Here is a 23,523-nt window from a genome sequence, read left to right on the forward strand (position 1 = left end):
CAGGTGCCCACGGGGATCACTTGCTTACTAACACCTCCAAGGGCTGGGCCGGCTCCTTCCCCACCTCTCTTTCCCCCTCTACCGGCATCTCCTGGGATCGCCGCTCAAATCAGCCACCTGCCCTCAAATCCTGCTCTCAGGATGGCTTCTGGGGAAGCCAAACCAAGACCAGCATGTGCTCTGCAGGTATGGTGCTAAGGGTGTCACAGACTTCCCCCGTCCAGGCTTCCCCGCAGCCTCTGGCAGCCCCACATGACAAATGAAGAGACCGAGACTCTGACAACTCAACATGACCACCAACCAGCCCCCAACCACTAGCCCATACCACCTCCCTCCACTTTGTGCTCCTTCATCACCTCTCCCCCTTCTCCACTTCCCATAAAGAGGAGAAAGGCTGTCTTCTGCACCAGCCTCCTTCTGTTTGGGCCCCAAAACGCAACCGCCCTCAATGCACCCCTAAGGCAAGAACCCTCAGACCAGAAGCTCCAAGACTCCACCGCCTTCCTGGGCTAGGGAAGGGAAAACTCTGCCTCCTTCTGAGTCTTAGCAGCAGCAGCAAATAAAAAACACCAAGTGATATCTCAGTCAGTTATCCTGCCCCAAAGGAATTATTACTGTCTCTGTCTTACAGATGAGATCAAGTAGCACACAGCCAGTGAGATGATGGGAACCCAAGCCTCACTCCTTTGTCCCAGCCTCCCACCTGAATCCTTGGCAGGACGGTGGCCCACTTTCTTACCCCTCAAAATACCAGTGACAGCTAAACAGCCTCTAGTCTCTGACAGCCACTCAGTCCCTGGCATAGTTTAGTACTTAGTGCACTTCCTGCGAGATTAACATTCCCATTTTACAGATCAATAAACTGAGGCTCAGAGACAGACTATCCTGGTGTCTCGTACCTCTCTATGTCTTTCCCACAGCTTCCCTTTCATGAAGGAGACCCTCCAGAAACTCCTCATTTCTCAGCAGAGATTAGTCAATGAGGTAAACAGACAACCCACAGGGCTCCAGCCAAATTCTTCCCTCCTGTCCAGTTTAGAGAGGCCAGATTTGGGAAGAGAAGGGAGAGCTACATGCTTCCACCAACATCCTGCTCCAGGCCCCAGTGACTCAGAGGAGGAAATTGCCCCAGAGCCTTTCTGTGCTCCAGGCAGAAGGAGCACAGAAACTTGGCAGTAATGTTGAGACACTATCAACAGAGATGAGGGGCATCCACCAACTTTGAAAGCATCTTCCAGGGACTCCTAGGTGGCCCAGTCAGTTAAACATCCGACACTGGATTTCAGCTCAGGTTGTGATCTAGGGTTGTGGGATTGAGCCCTGAGTCCAGCTCTATGCTCAGCGTGGAGTCTGCTTGGGATTCTCTCTCCCTCTCCCTCTGCCTCTCTTCCCAGCTCAAATAATCTTAAAAAAAAAAAAAAAAAAAAAGGCATCTTCCAACCAAAAAGTCCATGATTTCATGACTGAGATTTTAGAATAGGTACATCCCATTGAAAATATGCCACTGAATCATACTAACTCTAGCTATTTGCTTTTGACATTAGCCAAAGCGAGAACTTCAGAACTATCTAACATCGACCTTGCATTTCCCAGGCAGCTGCTGCCTCCCAGAACCCATTCTTCCACCACCAGCCCCTCTGCCCTGAGTGTCCAGCTGAAGACTAGAGTTTAACACCTGCCCTGACCATGCCTCTGAGTTGTCAATGGGAAGAGAGTTAATCAGGGAGAATCCTTAGAAAATCTAAAAGCTACCTAGAGATGAATACAAGTGCCATTCAGATGACCATGGCAGCAGTTAATGAAGGAGTCCATGCTGACATGGCCAGCTGTGCCCACTCACAATGGTGGCACCAGGATTTCCACGTAAGAGGACCTTTGCATACTGAATTTCCCTTTCACTAGGTAGCCAGTACCTGCTCTGGGCCCAGATTTCAAATCCTACTTTTGCCATGGTGGACATGCTGTGCAACCTTGAGCAAATCACTTAACCTCTCTAAGCCTCAATTTTCTCCCTCTAAGATGGAAATTAAAATAAGTAACTTTTTTGAACCCTTCCTATGGTTCAGGCCCTATGCTGCTGACATCTACATGAGTTCCCTCAATGAATCTTCGCAAATACCAAAAAAAGTATGTAGATTTATTAGTCCCATTTTATAGATGTCAAAAGTGAGGCTCAGAAGAAAAACTTGCCCACAGCTACACAGCTACTGAGTGACAGTGGTGATTTGAACCCAGGCCTGTCTGGCTGCAGAGGCATGGCACAGAACGATGTAATGAAAGGGCTGGCTCTCCCACACGTCTGCTGTCTTCCACACACACACCCCAACACACTCCCTTACTCACTTAGGTTCTGTGACTGCCACATCCTGTATCCCTGTATCGGCAGCTTCCTCGGGCCCCTCCCAAGAGCTGAAGTCCCCGCCCCAGGCTCCACAGCTCTGATGTCATTTCTAAGGGAAAGGGCCCACCCCCAAACCCGCAGAGCCCCCACTCTCCTACCCCTCCTCCCCTGAGGTCTGTAGGCCCCGGGCCCAGTGCCTGCCCGCCAGGCCTCAATGATGAGCGCTATCAGTTTTGGCCAGAAGCCCCTCTGCCGCCTGATGCCAAGAGGACTCCTTCCTCCACTGAACAGCTCCTCTGATCACAGCCCTGGCCCCACCCAGCCGGGCTTCAGAGCTCAGGTTATAAAAATTGTGCCTTTCTGGGAGGCTGGAGACAGAGACCAAGGAGATTCCGGGCAATCCTGTTATTAGAGAGGTAAGGACAAGGAGGGCACTTCTCAAATGCTCTTGGAGCACCTATGATAATGTGAAGTGGTGCACAGGTCCTTAATGGTTGGAATCCAAGCTCTGCCACCTGTGTGACCTTGGGCGATTCATTTCTCCACTCTGAGCCTGTTTTGTCATCTGTAAATTGGACTTGCAATCCATGATCCCAGACCATTGTGGTGAGGACTCAGTGATGAAGCTTTACAATGTTCTCGGCATGGTACCTGCCCCATAGTAAGCACTCAAGCAGATGTTAGGGCTGGTATGGATGATTTAAGGCAAGAGGGGGAGAGAGCTGGGAGACGGTGTGATGTATGGAGGGCAGGAAGGGAGGAGAGGCCAACTTGGGTGAACTGGTTGAGAAAAATGCCAAAATAGGAACTGACTAAACCCTGGTAGGATGAATCGGGGTGAATTTCAGACCAGCCTGGAAGCAAAAATGTGAATATTTAATGCCACAAGAACAAATTTTCCTGTCCAAAACTCACATATACAAATGAATAAATACATTTTATTATTACCCAAAGTAATCACTGTTTTGAGCTACTATGCCACCAAGCAACATAGGACTGGATACTACTAATTCAAGGCATTACCAGGATTTTCTCAGGTACTTCAGAATAGTCTCAGCCTCTGGGGAGCCTCCTGTCCTTCTCTGAGGGCAGCATTTACCCTCCCGGTGGCTATTTCATGGGAGTGGCATGGGAGGTGCAGTGGTGGCTCCTCAGTGTGCCCTGCGAATGCTGAAGAGGTCTGCATCCCAGCTGGTCTCTGCCTCGTAGTTCCAGAGACTGCCCACTTGGAGGGCTCCCTGCCTATGTCCTTTGGTCACTGGGGCATTTCATCTGGGCAGAGCTGAAGTTCAGCTGATAAGAACCTGTACGAATATCCTGGCTGAAATATTGAAATAGTTCCCTACTAGAGCTGGCAAAGAGCTGTGGCTTCCAGCCCCTCCCTGTGATGCCCAGCCCAGCCAGTCTAATACCTACCCCAGGACCTTCATCCCTTGTCCTCCCCCAAGATCCAGAAACCTCCATAGTTCAAAGGGAGTAGTACATCTTCTGACACCTCACAGTGTCACCCAGCCACATTAACAGGTGCTGAGCACACTGCTTGCTGAGTGCTCTGCACGTACTGTTGAATGTATTCCTCACAACAACCTATGTTTATCTCCACTTTACAGATGAGAACACTGAAGTACAGAGAGGTCATGTAAGTTGTTCAGGGTCACACAGTCAAGAAGTAACAGAGCCTGGATTTGAAAACAGTCCACACAATGGGGAAGGGCATTCCTGGAAGAAGGAAACAAAAGCACTAGTGTGAGGTGGTGAGAAGTATAGCCTGTGTACCAGGACACGCAGATCTGGACCTAGGGAGGAAGGCAAGGAGAGGAAAGTTAGACAGAGGTTCTGGGGGAGGCAGAGCTAGGAGACCCTAGACAACGGGTCCCCAGTGGGGACATGGAGGTGGCTACTGGGGTTCCTAGCTCTATGTCCACAGGTCCTGACTGGGAGGATGCTGCTGTTCTGGGGGTTACTGCTATGCTGGGGGCTGTTGCCCCAGGCTCAAGGGGAAGCCCAGCACCAGCTCTTCCTGCGAATCAGCAAGAATCAGCTGGAAACAGGTAAAATTTAAGGAGTGGTCTTCAGGAGATAGATCTCAGGGAAGGGCAGGAATGGGAGAAGGTACCACTTCCTTCCCCAAGGCTTTGTTTTCTGGCCTCCCCATCACCAGAAGCAGAATTTGCCTTCCTTCACCCAGACCTGACCTCATTCTTCACCTGCTCTAACACTTGCTTGGTTCCTTAGTGCCCTCAGAAGAAGCTCCAGGCTCCTCATCTTGGCATTCAAGACCCTGCATTCCCTGTCTCTTCCACTGCCACCTGCCCTGACCTCTTATCCTTCCCAGCCTCTTTCTCTTCCTGTGCTATTTCTTCCACCTACAACTCTCTTTCTCTCCTTCCCAACATAGTGAATTCTGTCTGACTCATCCTTTAAGGCAAAGCTCTAACAGCTCTAACAGTCCATCCCAGTTTTCCCAGGCAGAAGGAGTCCTTCATCTGGGCTCCCACACCCCTTTGGTGAAGCCTCATCTACATGACCTGATGTATTATAGTACCCTGTCTATCTGTCTGTTTGTCTCTCTCCCTCTTGACGATGAACTCCTTATTGCCCATCCACTTCCTACCCCATTCACCACTGTCTAGTCTTACTGAACTTTCAGTTCCATAAATTCACCAGACTCATTACCACCTCAGGGCCTTTGCACATACTGTTCCCTCTACCTACATTGCTCTCCTCCCTGATCTTGCAATAATGGATTCCTTCACTTTATTCAGGTCTCAGCTCAAATTCCTCCTTCTCAGAGAGGCTTTCTCTGACAACTCTATCTAATGTAGACCTCACCCCAGTCATGTTCTAACTCAGCTCCATCTTATTTTCTTTGAAGCACTTATTTACTTTCAAAAATTACCTTGTTTGCTTATCTGAGTGCTCAGTTCTTGTCTGTCTCTCCCACTAACATGTACACTCTATAGGCCCAGGCAGCCCACTGCTCCTGTTCCCTGAGCCCAAAACAGTGTGTGCACTTAATAAGTACCTGCTGCTAAATCTAAATTGCTGACTCTGAGCTGGTGCTAGTGGGCATTTGCTGAATGACTAAATGAAAGGTAAGCCCCACCTTGAGGAGAGGCTTGTGTCCTCAGACATTTCAGACCTGTTCTCCGAATACCACGTCCTGGACCGCCTGGCCAGGATTCCTGTGACGGGGGCCACAAGTGAAGGTGTCGCCATCCTAGACCACCTGCCCTTCGTAAGAGAAGGCCTCTCCAAGAAGAGCAGTGGGCTTGATCTGTCACTGGTCGGGGACCTGCTCTCGGGGAAGAGCCTCCCACTACTGAGGGAGCTGCTCCAGGCAGGCGGGTGAGTCTGCAGAGGCTGCCTCTGGCCTTTCCTCCCCCTTCAGGCTCAGCCGTTTCGGGCAGGTGTCCTTGGAGGTTCTCTATAGCCTGGAAAGCACTCAGCAAGTGCATCTTTAGCGTTCTAAATCTCTCCGAGCCACTTATAACTGTCCAAGGAACAAAGCACAGTCTAAATCAAGGATGTCAGCCTGGTGGCCCTCCAGACCTCTACATTCAGCCTATACCTGGGTATTGCAAACTTGCATAGTGTTTTTTAAGTATTTCCATTTTAAAAAATTAAAACCATTTTAATGAATTGCCAATATTTAAAAATTAAGGGTTTGGTTTTTTTTTTTTTTAGATTTTATTTATTTATTCATGAGAGACACACGGAGAGAGAGAGAGAGAAAGAGATAGAGAAAGAGAGAGAGAGAGAGAGAGAAGGAGGCAGGGAGGGAGAGAGAGAGGCAGAGATATAGGCAGAGGGAGAAGCAGACTCCATGCAGGGAGCCCGACGCAGGACTCCATCCTGGGACTCCAGGATCATGCCCTGGGCCGAAGGCAGGCACTAAACCACTGAGCCACCCAGGGATCCCCAAATCAAGGGATTTTAATCAAAATCTAGGTTTTCTGATTGTATAGGTTGTTAGGGCTGCCATAATGAAGTACCACAAACTGTGCCTTAAACAACAGGAATTCATTGTGTCACAGTTCTAGAGGCTGAAAGTCCAAGACCAAGGTGTGGGCACGGCTGCACCCACGCCTCTCTCCTAATTTGGGACATTTTGCTGCCCATTCTAGTGGGTACCAGATGACTCGCCAGCTTGTATCTAATGTTCAAAAAGGGCTCTGGGCTCCTCTCAGCTCAGGGAGATGCTGGGAACTGACATCACTGAGGGGAGTAGAAGGCTCATGTCCTCCCTCCAGAACCCTTGGCAGGGCAGATGGCCCCTCCACGGATGGCGGTTGGGATGGCGGTTGGGATCACCAGCCACCTTGCTTTCTCTGACGCTTGCTTGCTTCCCTCTTGCAGAATGCCTATACTTGAATTCAGGCAGTCTCAATGCATATAGACAGCCTGTCCACTATATTCTCCCCATTTTGTAGAGGGTGATACTGAGGCCAAAAGAAGGGAAGGGACTCAGCCAGGTGTTCAAGGTTTGGAGGCTGGAACTACAGCCCCATTGTTCTTCATCTGGGCTGGGGATCAGGGATAGGGTTGTCCCAAAACTGTTCAGACTCCCCTTGGGGTCCACCCTTATTCCAACCAACCAAGATACACACACTCTACAGAACAACAGTGGCCTTACCAGGCCATACCAACACCCCCCAAACCTCTCACAGGTTGGTCATAGAAGATGTCAAAGGACCTGAGGTTACCCTGCAAATCCTGAGTGACAGCCTGCTGCAGGTCACATTGCGAAGCAAACTATACCTCTCGCTCCAGGAGTGAGTACACTGGGTTCACCCTCCCAACCTTCCTCAGAGCCAGGCAGGCCAACCCCTAATTGCTATGACTCAAGAGGCAGCCATGCAGGGCTACACAAAGCTTCCTGCCTATGTCACCAGAAGGGTCATAATAATTCTTGCCACTTGGGCATGTTTCCAACTCATTTTTACTAATGGGGAACCCAAGGTACAGAGTGGGAGAGGGACCTGCCCAGGATCATACAGTGAGTCAGCAGCAGAGACTGGATAAAACCCTCTGACCCCCACATCAGGGAACATGTGCCACTCTGAGTGACAGGCAGACACATTAACAGGATGATCTGAGGAGGGTCTGGTGCAAGCACCTTAGTGTATGGCATAACTGGACTGCACTCCCACTCACCATCCAGGCAACTTGAAAAGGGCATCTGCTCCCTGGGCCCCAGTTCCACATCTACAAAATGGGTGTATGATCCAGTCCACTCCTGCACTTGGCTGTTGTGAGCATTCACTGCCGTCCTGAGAGCTCGGATCACCCACTAAGCTGTGGGTGATGATGCTGACCTGGGGTTGCAAGCAGCAGCAACAGAGGGAGTGCTTCGGGTGGTGACTACACATGAAACAAATCTTCTTAAATGCCCTTTAGGAATATGTCCACTCCTCATTTTCTTATAAAATGTAGACTTCTTGGTCTAGCTTCCCTTTTTAATAGACAAGTGAGCACAAAGAAATATTTCTTTTGATAGAGATGTGGACACAGAGAAATATTTCTCTCCTATATGATAAATGTGTCATCACCCTTGTGGTGATGTGCAATAAACACACAGTTTGACCTGTGGCCTAGTGGGGACTGGAGCACCTGGAGTACCTGTGGCCCACCTCGAGGTCACCATCAGCCCCAGGTGATTGCCCCACTGCAAGGATGTGAGCGGGTATTGTCAGATCTCTCAGATTTTCCAAAGTATGAGATCTATATCTTTAATGACCTCTCCTAGTTTTTCATAAGCCCTGCAGGCAGCTGCAGGCCACCAGCCTATGACTTCTGGCCTCCACACTGGGCTGTGGCTTGCAGCCTGCCTAGACATACTGCCCCTACAGGATACTGCGGCTCAAAGTCATCAAGAACATTCGCATTGGGGTACGGCTGGAACATACGGGGAACAAGACCAAGGTGGTCTTCGAGGAGTGCCACACCCCACCAGGATACCTAAGCATCAAGGTTCTGGAGCAGTGAGTACCTGCCCACACCCATGCCCCCACTTCCTGTACTGCTCCTGCTGCCCTGCCGTTCACTGACACTCACTGCTGGGGCTGCCTCTTGCCAGACTCATTCTCAGTGACCCAGGGCATCAGGGATAGGACCATCTCCATGGCTACAAGCTGCACACCCCATCCATCAGCATTTCCTCCCTCCACATGGAATGCCATGGCTGAGCGTGGGCATGCACCCAGGTCAAATCTCAGCGTGGCTGCTTCCTATCTCAGGAGCCCTGTACAAGCTATTTGACTTCTAGAGCCTGTTTCCTCACCAGTAAAATGGGATTGCCCACAAAACCCAGCCAGCACGGGGTGCCTATGGGGAAAAGATGGCCTAACCCTGGTGCTGAGATAACCTTAGCACAAAACCACCTCCTCCCAGAAGCCTTCCCTGACTCTCCCTCCTTGAAAAACCCCAGAGATCTTTATCAGAGAGGAAATAAAGAGATAGACACTGGGAGGGACAATCAGGAAGAAATAAAGAAGAGGAAGAAGTCATAGAGAAAGAGAGTAAAGGCATGAAGGGAATAAAACAGAAAAGGAAAGGATAGGGGTGGAAGAGAAGAAAAGAGATACCAGGAAGGAAGCAGCCACTCTAGAGTTCCCAAACAATACCATGGACTCCTTCCCCTGGCCTCAGTTTCCCCTTCCCTGGTGTCTCAGACCCCACCTGCTCCCCCCCCATCACTAGGATGGACCCCCTTCTGGTGAACGAAGCTCTGGAGTTGGTGACAAGTGTCCTGGATGAGGCATTGCCCTTCCTCCTGCAGAAGATAGTATGTTGTTTATCCTCCTCTGCCTCCTGGAAGAAGGGTGTGACCCCAAGGGAGAGCCCCCCAACCTGACAAGGACCCCATCATACCTTCCCTGCAGGTGTGCCCCCTGGCCACGACTCTACTCAACTCACTGCTGGAAGGCCTGCTGCATATCACTCTACGTATGTTCTAGGCTCTGAGAATACAACAGAAACCAAACAAAGCCTATCCGCAGGGAGCCTACTTTCTAGTGGGGGCGAGAAAGGGCACTATGCCTTATGACCTTGGGAAGTCATTTCCCCTGGAGCCTGTTTCCATCTGTAAAATGGGACTAATCCTAGGCATACAAAGTAGATCACACTGTTGTAATAACACACATAACCTGGCACAGAGTTGTTGCTCAATAAATGTTCATTGTCACAAGAAGCACAGACCTAACCCATGAGGATGTTCGAGCTACACAGAGAAGGAGAACAAATTTCTCCCCTCCCTCGCTGCCTCCCCACACCCTTCCACCCTTCCCCAGGGGAAGCTGAGTCCTGGTATCATTGCAGCCCCAACCATCTCAGGCCCAGAAGACTTCCAGTACTACGTCACCACCACGGAGTTCACAGAAGAAGCCATCCTGATGAAAGTCCGAGTAAGCCACTCCCCTTTCCTCCTGCCAGCCAGGGCAGACCCTCTGGGGACAGCAACTGGCCTGGGGGAGGATGGGCAAAGAGGAAAGTGAGGCGGGGCTTCTCTGGATAGGAGGCATAAAGAGGAGAAGGAGGAAGAGCAGGTAAAAGGAGGTGGCAGGAAAAAGAGGAGGAGAGAGAGAAGGAAGGAGAATGAAGGGGACACCTGGCAGGCCCCTGCCCTCGGGGGCTGATGCTGAGCCCAGAGAGTCCCTCCTCACTCCTGGACAGCAGGAGTAGCCATAAGGCTGCGTGTCCATGAGCAGGGAGCAGGCTCCAACAAGAGGGTAGGTGGGGCAGTTCAGGGGTGCAGAATCATGCATAACACCCAGCTGGAAGGGACCCCTCAGATGGGAAACTGAGGTGTAGAGAAGGGATGAGGCTGGCTGCCCAATTCCTGTTCACTTCCTCTTCCCCACGGGAGGGTCTGGAGGGGGGTCAAGTGGACAGGAAGGATTTGAGTGGATGGGCAGGAGGCACTGTTCACAAAGGCACAGAGAAGGGAATAGAATCAGATAAGGGAGAAGCAAGGGGAGAATTCCTGGGTTCAAAACCCAGCTCCACCTCTGACCATGTGTAGGACCTTGAGTAAGTCACTTTACCCCTCTGGGTTTCAGTTTCCTCATTTGTCAAACGAGGACAGTGATAGTTCCCATCTCATGGCACCCTTGTAAGGTTGAAATGAGATTGTGCAGGTGTGTTCAGCACTGCCTAGCACACAATGAGCCCTTGATATCGGTTACAGCTGTAACCAGTTGCTGGCCAGAGGAACTGTTGCCCTGAATTTCCCCTTCTTTTCTGAAGCTTGTGACGCCCTGCAGCCCCGACCACAGACCCCGAAGGCCTGCCCTCCTGACCCCCCAACCTCTTCCAAAATTAGCCCAAGGCAGCATGGCAGACCTGGCTTTTGGGCTAGAAACCTACAATGATATCCTATCCTGCCTCTACACCAGCAAGGAGATCCGTGTGGACCCCCAGGACTCCAAAGTGAGTACTCAGGAAAGGGGAGTACATGACATTATTGCTCTACTTTTCATATGAAGAAACTAAGGCCCAGCTGGCAGAAGTGCCTTTCTGGGTAGACCTAGGTAAGTCACTTCTCTTTGGACCTCCCTGGAGAACTCCTATTCAGCTTTCAGAACCCAGCATATAAGTCCCATCCTCTAGGAAGATTTCCTTGAACATCCAGGTCCATTTATTTTTTCTCTCTCCATAACACTTATCCATTCATTCATGCCACAAATATTAATTGAAAGCCTACTATGTGCCAGGCCCCGTGCACCCAGGGTCCCTGCCCTTGCAGAGCTCAAAGTCAAGGAGGAGAACAGAAACTGAACAAGAAAACAGTCAGATAAATAAAATAATTTATCTTATTTGTAATAAGAGCAATGGATCAGCAAGTGACTAGTGGAGATGACAGGGCTACCTGGGGTGCTGCAGTCAGTGAAGACGTCTCCGGGGAGGTGGCCTGAATGCTGACAAGGAGGTACATACATAGAGGTCTGCAAGAAGAGCAAGTGCCCAGGGTCAATGACGGGATCAAATGAGGGAGAAATCCAAGTACATTGTTGCTTCTAGCAGCTCCTCACCACACTGAATGAAACCCACTCTCCTCCCTGTAATTCCCCGCCAGCCTCTCCAGCTCTGTCTCCTTACCCACTTCACTCCAGCCACACAGGGCTGGTACCCACTTCAGGGCCTTTGTATGTGCTGGTCTCTCTGCCTGGAACATTCTTCCTGCCGCTGTTGGTCTCAGTGTAAACATCATCTCCTCAGAGAGCCCCTCCTTGACTAACGCATCTAAATACCTAAAATAAGCCTCCCCGTCTCCCCCCACTTCCTCTCTCTTTTTCTTTCTGTCCCTTTCCCTTCAAAACACTGATCACACTATGTGTGTGTGTGAGTAATGTTGTATATCCAAAGTCATATGTATACTCATACACATACATGTAGGTGTATTTGTGTTTACTTATTTAACTCTCCGTGTTCACTGTCTCCCCCACTTTGAGGACAGGAACTATGGATGGTATACTATGTCTACAGCATCCAGTAGGTACTCCATAAACATGGAAATACAAAATCCTAAGACCCATATCCAAAGATACAATGTTACTGCTTCAATTTTTACATGAAGACACAAAGGCCCACATAGGGAAAGTGACTTGCCCAAGGTGACCCACCAGGTGGGATCAGGAGTGGAGCCAGGCTCCCCATGCTGTTCCCTCCTTCCCACACAGGTGTGGCAACTCTGTGACGGTTAAGTGAACACGGTAATTCCATGTCTACAGAAATTCTTACACCAGTGGGCAAAGGTATTTGTGCAAGGGTGCTCTTTATACCTTCACTTGCTACAGAGTGAAAAATAAAGTTAACCTAGGTGGCCATCAATAAGAAATTGGTAAAATGAGCTAGTTATGGTCATATAAGGTAGAACACTATGCAAGTGTTAAAAAGACTTAGGTTGTTCTATATATACTGATATTGAGAGAAAAATGACCATGATTAGAATGTTCTCATCTGGGACACCTGGGTGGCTCAGCAGTTGAGCGTCTGCCTTCAGCTCAGGGCGTGATCCCAGAGTTCTGGGATCACGTCCCACGTGGAGCTCCCTGCATGGAGCCTGCTTCTCCCTCTGCCTGTGTCTCTGCCTCTCTCTCTCATGAATAAATTTTTAAAAAATAAAATCTTAAAAAAAATGTTCTCATCTATGCATGCTTAAATGTGTGTAGAGAACAGGATATACTCCAAAATGCCAACAGTAGTTACCCTGAAAATAGGATTTGGAGTAAAAGGGGAAGAGGTGTTGGGGTAGACTTGTACTTCTTACTTTACACATTTTTTATTTTTTATCATGATTTATGATTTTCAAAAACCAATGGAGTATGGATAGATGGATAAAAGTGTGATAATGAAAGTATAGGAAATGTTTATTGAAGAATCTAGGTGTTAAGTATACAAATGTTCCTATAAAATTCTTTCAATTTTGCTGCATATGTAGGAATTTTCACAGTAAAAATTGGGAGGAGGAAATCACTGAAACAACAAAATGTTAACATTTCCAGATATATCATGGTGAGAAACCAGGTGAATGGTTCCTCCCATGTTGACAATGACTAATGTGCAGGTAGTGCATTCAGTTGAAAGCAATTATATATACTTCATTGAATCCCATTGACACCCCTACCCTGAAGCTGCTCAGAACAGATCTACAAGATTCTAAAAGCCACCCATTTTGCTCTTTTTCCAAGCTGCCAAACTCATTCAGCTGTTGTCACTGGAAGAGCTGGAGCCTGGGCCCCCAGTGGGTGTGTTACCATCTTCCTTCCCCTCCAGCACCACAGCCAGGATCTCAGGGAAGAGTCTGGGATGGGGGCAGGGTTGGGTCACATAAGCATGTTCCATCTGGCCAGAGTTACCTACTGTGAGCTCCAAAATTCACTGCACTTACGTCACAGGTGCCATGAGGTTAGAGGAGTTGATTCGAGCGAGGCACTTTGCTCATCACCCTGCCCAGGGACCATGGCCAGGGTGCTAGCGTTATTACTCACTCTTGAACAGGTCCCTGACCATGCTAAAGCACACCTACTGAGGCAGACAGATGTGCACATGTGAGACAATAGTGAGCAGTGACTATGTGCCAGGCCCCTCCACCTATATCAACATAATCTGAGACACCTCATGCTTCATCCCATTTTCATATATGAGCAAACTGAGGCATGGCAAGATGAATTCAGTTGCCCAAGCTCACACTGCTCAGTAAACGGCAGAACCGGGATTTAAAGCCAGTCCTGGACTCCAGAATCCATGCTCAGTGCCCTCTCTCCAAAGGCTATTAGAATATGGCACCTGATGAACAAACGAGAGCAGCAGATAACAGTAGCATTACGAGCTGCTGGGCTCTATCCTAAGCACTCTACATGACTGAATTCATCCAATCCACATAACAACCTTATGGAGTAGGAAGGATTATCCTTATTTTACAAGTGTGAAAACAGAGAGGTAAAGCAACTTGTCTCAGGCCACACAGCCTACAAGTGGTGGAGTGGGGATTCTGGCTCCAAACTCTATGTCCTTTCTTGCTATACATGCCCAAGGACAGGAGAGTGTGATCTTACCTTAAAGGAGCTTAGAGAGGTTAAGTAAACTTTCCAAGGCCATGCAGCAAGTTGCAGCAGAGCTAATACCACCTCGGAGACACTGACACCTTAGATGATCCTGTTCCGATTCCTCCAAGCTGGGAGTTAAGGAACTCCATCCTCTCATCTGTCTGCACCTTTTCTGCTTTAACTTCATTCAGACTCCTAATCAGTCCAGAGGAAATGTGAGACTGACCATCAGCACTCCCGACCCTCCCACTGTCCACATTGACGGCCACACCGCCACCATCACCCAGCCAGGCTCGCTGATGCTGCTGGCGCCTAGCAACACTTCCTCTGTCTCAGTTTCCTGGGTGAGTAAGCCTTGAAATTCTTTGTTCCTCAGGAAGGCCTGGGTCTACTTGGGGGCACCTCCAGGGCCAGCTGACTGAGGCAGCGGCGGACCTCACTGCCAGACCTCAGTGCCCTATCACCTGCTAATATTTGATCGGTCCACACCCAAATAGCTATGCCTGTTGTCAGAACATTAGAATTGAGCACCTGCTCCCCTGAATTCAGCTTCCAGTATTCCCCCAAGGACCTCCTCAGCAACTAAGGGGTTGGCCTCTGACAACCTCTGCTCAGTGCCTTGCAGGTACTTGTCAAGTCTTCTGACTGTCTTCCCTGGACATGGCTGCATTGGAAGCCCTTGTCCACAAACTGAGGAGAAAGATCAGAGAAAACAGTTCATAAGGGGCTCAGCATGTCTGTGTTCTCTACTCTATTTCTGGGGAAATACAGCTTCCTCCAAAGTCTCCACCTCTTTATTCTGAGCCCCCTTGGGATTCCCATTTCCCATTCCACAGACCTTAAAATTGGGAAGGTACCTCAGACAAGGAGGACCAGAGGGTTGCTCCACCACAGGTGAGCCCAACAGCATCCAATGTATACATAGGACCTTGGGATCTTAGTTAGCATGACTCTGTGGTCAAGAAATTGGTCATCTCTGGGGCACTTACCTGGCTCAGTTGGAAAAGCATACAACTCTTGATCTCAGGGTTTTGAGTTCAAGCCCCATGTTGAGTGTAGAGATTACTTAAATAAGTAAATTAAAACTTTAAAAAAGAAGAAATTGGTCATCTCTGACTGGTAGTAAAAAGTCATATTTCTGGTCTACAAGGTGACTGTGTGAATTATGGAAGCCCATAGACAACCCCCTCAAAACCAGAGTCCTCTGGCTTCCATCAATAGTGATGCTATGGCCAAGTAACTCATTGCAAAAAGTTTTCAATCCACTGGGCTGAGCCTCATACTCAGCCCCAGCCTTCCCTGGTTTCTGCGAGCACCAGCATCATCAGTGTCTCTCCCATGGTAACACCCACACAGGCATGATCTGAACACAGATGACCCGCAGTTGAGGTGGAGGGAAAGGAGCACATGAGAGGGACCAGCCCTCTCACAAGCACTCATGGTGGCCAGGGTGAAGGGAATCCCTCTAGCTGGAATATAAACTCCTATCCTCTTCTGATCTAATTTCAATTCCCACAGAATCTCCTTTCAAAGGCTGTATTTTCCTCAAGAAATCAGGAATTAAAACTCCAGTTCACGCCAAACAGGTAATGTTCTTCTGGTTTTGGATGTTCAGAAGAAATAAGAGGACTGACAGAGAGATGGGGGAGTAGGGGGCAGGAATGTGGTCCAGGGTGCATTTCCATGCCCACTGTCAGCATGCACAAAGTGGTGTATGAGGAGGGAGGAAGAAAAGGAGGGAGGGGGTGTTGTGTTGGAAGGTCACTGAGTGCTGCACCCTCAAGCAGCTGCCATGACCTGAAAGGGTGATGATCTCTTTTCTCTGGTAGCACTGCTGTCACCCTGGGCCCTTACCCTGCTGGCCTTGCAAAGCAGGTGAGTCTCCCCTTACCTCTGGCCTCTCTCCATGGTTCTGAAGGACCCGTCAGCAGGTCCCTGATTTAGGAAGGTGAAAGCTTCACTCTCTATCACTGATCTTACCTTGCCCTGGAGTCCCACACCCTATGGGGTCAGGGTAGCCTCCAGAACTTGTCCACTTCACTCTTTCATACACTTAACAAATACCTACTAGGTGCCCAGCCTTGTGTTAGGTATTTGGGATATGTCAGTGAACAAAGCAAAGGATTCTGTCCTCGTGGAACTCAAAATCTAGCAGGATAAGGTCAGATAATGAACAATACACACAGTAAGGTAAACGATATAGTATGGAATCAGGTGATAATGCTAGGAAAAGTAGAAGAGGGGGCAGGGGATCAGGAGTGCAGGTGAAGGTAATACTTAAAAGGAAGATGGGGGGAAGGTCTCATTGAAAAGGTAAGTGTTTGGGATCCCTGGGTGGCGCAGCGGTTTGGCGCCTGCCTTTGGCCCAGGGTGCGATCCTGGAGACCAGGGATCGAATCCACGTCAGGCTCCCGGTGTATGGAGCCTGCTTCTCCCTCTGCCTATGTCTCTGCCTCTCTTTCTCTCTCTCTCTCTCTCTCTCTCTGTGTGACTATCATAAATAAACTTAAAAAAAAAAGAAAAGTGTTTGAGTGAAGACTGGAGGACTTGATGGGAGAGAGCTATGGGGTTATGGGGAAGAGGGGACCCAAGCCCCAAGGCAAGGGTGTGTCTGATGGTTCAGGGAACAGTGAGGGGGCCAGGATGGCTGGATCAGAGAGTGGGAGGGGAGGTCAGAGAGTGAACGTGGCCTACTGGGGTGGGGAGGGGGGCTGGATCTTCCTGAGTAAGATAAAAGTTGATGCAAGGTTCTGAGGACAGAAGTAGCAGACTGGAGAGGGCTGGAGCAGAGGCAGGAAGGCCACTGAGCAGGCTGGTAGAACAATGCAGAGGCTTGATGAGGCTTGGACAGGATGGTGGCAGGTGGCAGTGGGGTGGGGGGTAGGAGTGGCCAGGTGCAAGACACATTCTGAACATAGAGCTGACAGGATTTCCTGCTGCATTGGATGTGGGGAAGAAGTGAGAGAGGTGTGCAGGATGATGGAACACCTCCTTCTCTACAAGTTGAATGCCTCCTTCGGGAGAACATTCAGTTTGCACCCCCTTTCTGGGTTTCCACGCCCATGGCCTCCCAGCATAGTGTCCTGAGCCACCTCAGCCATCTGCACCCCATGTGGCAGACAGGAGTTTCTGCTTAGTGTGATGAGTCTGGTCCCTCCTCACCCTTGGGACACTGGCCCCACTTGTCAATGAGTCCACAGGTGGAACACACGGTCTCTTCCTTCAAGCACTGTTCTTGCTCCTACACTGAAAGTTTTTCACTGCCCCTGCCTGTCTGAGGGAGGCCCCCTAAAGTAACTCCCCTTTTGCCCCACCCTGGGGATATCCCACCATCCTCCACTTCCACAAGACTATGAACCTCATTCTCTAGGCTTTAATAGGAGAAGGCTGCAAGATGGAAAAACAACAAGATGAAAGGACTGAACAAGAACATGTTACTGGGAAATACTTCAAAATTATCAGCCCTGCTATATGAGACCTTGCTCTGGCCTTACTTGCATAGGATCCCAGGCATGAAATGTCCTAAAGATTATCTTCCCAGGTCAATGTCCCTTCTAAGACATCATCAGAGGGCAGTCATCCAGACCAGGGCTGCTGTATATGGTTGCACAGGTCATGCACTGTACAAGCCACTGACATCATAGATAATACAGATACAAATATGTTTGTAACAGTCTCCCAGTACATGAGATAAGAATGTCTTTAAAAAGGGAAGTCTTTTTCCAATCTGTCCAAATGGGTTGGGGCAGCCCTGATCAACCTCTTGAAACTCTTAAACATCCCAGGTAACAGGAGGCTTGCTATCTCAATGAGAAAATTCCTGCCCCATTACCAAACTGGTCTAAGCATTGGAGAGCTCCTCCTCGGACTGACCCAAAGTTGGTCCCTGTGAAGCTCTGGTCCTGGGGTTTCCTCTGGCCCAACCTATTTGCTCTCCCCCTGGGCCATTCTACAGATATGAAGATAGCCCCTGTGACCTAGAGTGAGGGTAACTCTTTGTCAGGTCCCTCAACTTGCCCCAGGCCCTTCATTCTCCGGTCAGCTGGCTCCAATGCCCTTTATAAATGGAGCCCCCAGGACTATTTCTGATCTCCTTTGGGCACCTGTAGTGTGGAGGTGCCCAATTCCCATGATCAGAATCTGCCAACCCAGCAAAGTGACCTTCCTGTTCTTTTTTCATCTGTTGTAGGAAAAACGTTTGGAGGCCTTTCTCTTAGAGCTTCTGAACAGGATATTTTTGCCCCATCACAATGGTGAGCCCCCCATATTTCTCCCCATGCCCATATACCATGCAGCTTGGAACAGCATCAACTGTGTCCAAAGCTCTGCGTGGACAGCTGGTTTCTGCCTTGTCCCCTAGAGTTGGTCAAGAACTGCCCACAGGCAAGGCAGATGGAGGCAGGGTAGACACTGAAATTTGGAGTGTGGCAGATAGCGGGGTGGGAAGGGCCCTTGTTCTTTGCCCAGTCAGCTTGTGCTGAGAGGAGCTCAGAAGTGGGATGCGTGGCCAGGAAGGCTTCTTAGGGGATTGGCATCTTGGAAAGTGAGAACAGGTAGGGGCCTTAGAGATGGTGGAGACCACAGTTCACAACTCCAGTGCTTTCAGGGTCCAGGGAGGTACCATTCCCAAAGGAAGCAGGTCAGGTGGGGCCGACAGCAAACATGCACTGCTGTAAGTGGGCAGCTAACACTCAGCTCAGTCAAACGTTGCCAATAGGGTAGATGTTTTGTATCTTAGAGAGACACTCTAAAGCTGAATTTTTTTGAGACATCACATCTATATTTAGCTATCAGCAACAAAACAGCACTGTCTTTGTTCCAGCTCCCTCAGAAGCAGATCCTGAGATAACAGACTGCAGGTAGATGTGAGGGAGATGACCCTAGGAAGTGGGAAGTGAGTTCTAAGGGAGTGTGGAGCCTAGTCAGGTTCCTCTGCTCCATAGAACTCACTGTTCTCCCTCCCCTGACACAGTCTATGCAACAATTGCCCACCTACTTACATGATTATTTGGTCAACGCCCATTACCTTAAACAAATGGTAAGCTGCCCAAGGGTGAGGACCCTGTCTGCTTTTCATTGTCTCCCCACACCCCGTCCAGTGCCTCCCATCCAGGAGACACTCCAGGAGTACATACAGGATAACCAGCTCAGACCTTACTCACCTTTGAGAAATCATCTGGCTCAGCTTCCTCCTTTTTCAAATGGGCTCACTGAAATTAAATGATTTATCCAAGGTCACACAGCAAGTCTGGCAGAGCTGAGCCCAGAACTGTGGCTTTTTTTCCCCCTTATAGGGGCATCTCTCTACACTCCAACTTGAAGACTCCTGTTAGGACTGCAGAGTGAGGCTAGAGATGCAGGCAGGAACTCAAATTCTGGTTGGGTTGAAGGGTTTGGCATCATTCTGTGGCCCTCAATAGCCAGGAAAAGTTCTGGGCATAAAGTAAGTAAATCTGTGTTCAAGAAGGGGGACCAGTTGGAGGTGGTGAACAGTGGTGATGAAAGGCCCAGCAAGGCAGCCAGAAAAAGAGTGTAGGTAAGCAAGGATACAACCTCACCTGGCCAGTGCCTACCACAAGCAGCTTATTCAATAAGTGTATCTTAGATCCTCGACCAAAGAGAGCTATGGTGAGAGTCAAGAGATAACCCAGGAGCTAGGTCTGGGTTCATGAAGCCTAGATAGTCTTGCAGGTTCTGAACACCCAGGCCAGTCGGTTGTACAATGTTAGAAGGTGCCATTCACACTGGGGTCCTGTCCAAGCTCCCCCACAAGGAAGAAAGGAGCAGGGCCAAAGCCACTGAAGGAAATATAGGAGAACTGCCTGTAAGAAGCAGCCTAAGAGTGAGAAAATTGGCAGGGAAGAGATTCACAGAAGCCTCTGATGCAGGCAGGGTCATCTGGTCCCAACACAGAGAAAGGATTGCAATGAGGAGGAGTTAGAAGGCTGGTGACAAGGCCTCTGCAAATCACAGGCCAGATGGGAGACCAGAGGCACCTGTCACTCTTCCTCCACCCTGCCTCTCACCTAACTGGGCTGGAATGACACAAAGGGCCAGCAAGGGGGTATGAGACCCTCCCCTGAGCCCAGAGTGATGGTGGGGAGCCTGGGAGGGGGGGGAGCGGTAAGGGCTGGTCAGTGCAAAATTTGGGGCAGGAGGGGCCCATACCAGGCCCTCAAAGTCAAATCTCAGAAATTCAGTTTGCCAAAAATCAACTGGCCAAATGGTTAATTCTTTGAAACTCAATTTACAAAATGACCAATTCTCCAAGTTTACCATTTACCAACTTACCAAAAATTTACTCTAAGGATTACCTTTCATATATTTGATAAATGAGTATATTGACTAATATTTTCTTTAATATATTTAATGGATATTTTCTTATTATATAACCAAGTTCCTAGTGTTTTAAGGCTGATTTTTCAGTTTATACTGACTTGTTCCTAATCTTTTTCTGAGACATTTTGTTTCTGCCAACATTCTAGCATTTTCAGGAGCACATTGTTTCAGTTGTTTTCCTCAATTAAATGAGAAGAATGAAATTCATTAATAGAATCCTAAGATGCTTTCAACAAACCGAACATTCCTTAAAATGCTGCTAAGAATATCTCCACAAGAATGTGTTCATAGTTACTGAAATTTTCCAAGAAGAAATTCCCTCAAGGCAGTTTTTTGGTTTTTTTTTTTTTAAGATTTTATTTATTTATTCATCACAGACACAGAGAGAAAGAGGCAGAGACACAGGCAGAGGGAGAAGCAGGCTCCGTGCAGGGAACCCAACATGGGACTCAATCCCAGGTCTCCAGGATCACACCTTGGGCTGAAAGCGGTGCTAAACCACTGGGCCACTGGGGCTGCCCTCAAGGCAGCTTTTGAATAAATGAGTAGAGTAGCTGTTTAGAGACCTGATTTTCTGGAGTGAGGTTACCTGATAAGGGACAGTGTCCCCTGAGAAAGGGGAGGAGAAAGGGGCCATGCCAAGTCCCTTCTCTGCTCTGGACAGTAGAGCAGTCAGCCAGGGGCCAGCTGGCATGGCCCCACCCCACACTCATCAGGGCACTGAACTCTCCCCTACTCACACTTCTCACAGAGCTGCTCGGAGAACAAGACCTTCCGCTGCCCAACGTCAAGGGCATCTCCTTTGACCAGGCCTACGTGGAGCCCTCCAAGGTAAATGCTGAGAAAAAGAGCCTCCTGAGACACCCATGGGAGGTCAGAGCTCGAAGGGTCTTGGACCCCTACAGGTGCCTTGTCTTCATCCTGCAGGGGTAGAGGCTGAGTCTCAGGCAGAGGAGGCACTGCATGTGGCAAGCCCTTTACTTCCCTAGTCTCACCATCTCATAGCCCTCCTGGATGTGAGGAGGGCTCACATTTATAGATGAAGAAACTGAGGTTCCATGAGGCTCCATGAATCCCTCAGGGAGCCAGGCCACTGGCTCACTGAAAGCTTCAATGCCTCACACAGGAAGTTGTCACAATGAGCTCCATGAAGTTGATGTTATTATTTCTCCCATTTTACAAGGGAAGGAACTGACGCTCAGAGAGGCAGAGACATTTGCCCAGGGTTCCAATTGGGGTTTATCTAATTTTAAAGCCTTTACCCTTAGCCAGGACCACCCACTAACCCCCCGCCCCCAGAACAGGGCTCTTGCCTCTGGCACCTGCTTTCTGTGAACTATCAGAGGGTAGAAACCCAGGCTGGCACTAGGTTGGCTAAATGCCACAGAGGTAAGATGAAGCCAACAAGCAGAGGGCCAAGAAAACTAGCAGAGGAACCACAGAGGTGCCACCAAGGAAGAATGCCAGCTCTGAATCTGCCCCCAGAGTCACCTTGCCCCCTTGGCCTTCATTCCATCCCTCCATGAGGTTAATCTGAGAAGTAGATGGGGATGGTGGAAAGACATGCCCTTCATGTCTTCATTTCCCACCTTAACAAGACTCCCACTTCAACAGCAGTGCTGAAGGGGCTCTAGGGTCAGGGCAGAGAGACAATCAGATGGAACCTCCTGGCTGTGACATCGGGCAAGCCACTGCCCTTCCCTCAGCCTGTTGTCCCTGCCTATAAAATGGAGATAAAGATAGACAGTGGAGGTGAGGGTTTCCCTCAGAGGCACAAGGAACTGCTAGGACCACTGATTTCACTCAGCCCTACTTGACCCACCATCCCAGACCTAAAATTTGAGCTTCAGGATCCTCAGCTCATGCCTGGTTCCCAATCTTGATATTTGGGAGACACTAGAAACCTGCTTTCAAGAACCAGAAGTTACAGTGCCAGAGGCAGGAGAGAGCAGCAGCAGTTTGTCTCATAAAACCCCAGATCCTTGCCTGTGCTACTTCCCCACCCCATCCTCAGACCCCTACCCTATGCCCCACTCAACCAGGGATGACCCTGGCAGGGAGCGGTCAGCCCAAGATGAGCTACTACAGGTAATACAGGGGCCAGGGCTGCTCCAGGAATGATGCCACAACACCTGGCAAAGTGGGCCAGGAATGGCAGGGGTCCCTCTATAGTTCTGAATGCCAAAAATGGCCAAGTCAGAACACAGCTCCAGCAGCTCTCTCATAACCAGACCTACAGAGACAAGAGGAGACAGAGTGGGAGGACTCATAGGCTCACTCACTGATTCACTTCTAGGCTGCCTCGTACATTTGTGCCAGTTACGTATTACACAACTCCAAAATGCACCACTCATACTATGGTACAGAAACGACATCGCCTGGAGTTGGGCAGTGCACAAACTGCACATCCTTACATGGCCACCCTAATCACTCCCTCATTCATTCACTGTCACTAGTTCATTCTGTTAATACATATCACTGGCACTCTGTGCCTGGCCATGTGCCGAGTGATGCTAGGACAAAGATAGGAGTTAGACCCAGTCCCTGAAACCTTCAAGAGCTCCCCTTCTGGTGGAAAAACAGGTACAGAAACAGATAGATTCCAGTAGCATGGTTTGGGCATTGTGGGTGGGAGCACGTAGAGGCTCTAGCTGGATGAGAAACTTACCTCAGGGTGACCATGGCAGGATGAGCCCCAGTGCATCAGAAATAGTAGAGGACTCTTGATAGATAGGTTTTCAGGAAGAGCTCCAAGGCTTGATCTGTTCCTTCCTTCACAGACATTCTCAAGATCCTTCTTCCCCTGCACTCTGTCCGCTTGTCCAGTCTGTCCCTGACTCTGCCTTCTTGCCAACAGGGGTAGCTGTACCCTTAGGACACATACAACCCTACTCAAGATGGCGAGCTGGGATAGCTGGTTTTGTGGGCAGCAAGGACAGAGAGGGCATGTCTACCTGTTTCTATCCACAGGGTTATGTGCTCCTGACCGTTCCAGAGGAATAGCCGGTTCTTACTGAAGGCCTGTCCCTCCCTCAGCCACAAGTGGTCTGGATCCTTGAGAGTCCAAGAATGGCCACAGTCACAGTGGAACATCTCAGTTGCAATAAGATGATTTCTGTTTAAGAGGGAGTCTGGGGGCAGCCCGGGTGGCTCAGTGGTTTAGCACCGCCTTCATCCCAGGGCCTGATCCTGGAGACCCAGGATCAAGTCCCACATCGGGCTCCCTGCATGGAGCCTGCTTCTCCTTCTGCCTGTGTCTCTGCCTCTCTCTCTCTCTCTCTCTCTCTCTCTCTC

At 49.5% G+C, this 23,523-nt stretch overlaps 1 protein-coding gene across 1 annotated transcript; it reads left to right on the top strand.

The window, feature by feature from the left end:
* The first annotated feature begins 4,283 nt into the window (after positions 1 to 4,283).
* LOC144298921 (uncharacterized) lies at positions 4,284 to 23,523 on the top strand. The gene is made up of 14 exons (XM_077874107.1): positions 4,284 to 4,392; positions 5,473 to 5,689; positions 7,012 to 7,116; positions 8,194 to 8,325; positions 9,044 to 9,128; positions 9,226 to 9,289; positions 9,572 to 9,747; positions 10,589 to 10,771; positions 14,082 to 14,234; positions 15,409 to 15,476; positions 15,720 to 15,765; positions 18,080 to 18,143; positions 20,981 to 21,060; positions 23,200 to 23,523. The coding sequence occupies exons 1-14, from the start codon at positions 4,284 to 4,286 to the stop codon at positions 23,230 to 23,232; spliced, it is 1,515 nt and encodes a 504-aa protein (XP_077730233.1). The 3' UTR covers positions 23,233 to 23,523.

This window comes from Canis aureus, chromosome 26, assembly GCF_053574225.1.
Source record: "Canis aureus isolate CA01 chromosome 26, VMU_Caureus_v.1.0, whole genome shotgun sequence".
NCBI classification, from domain to species: Eukaryota; Metazoa; Chordata; class Mammalia; order Carnivora; family Canidae; genus Canis; species Canis aureus.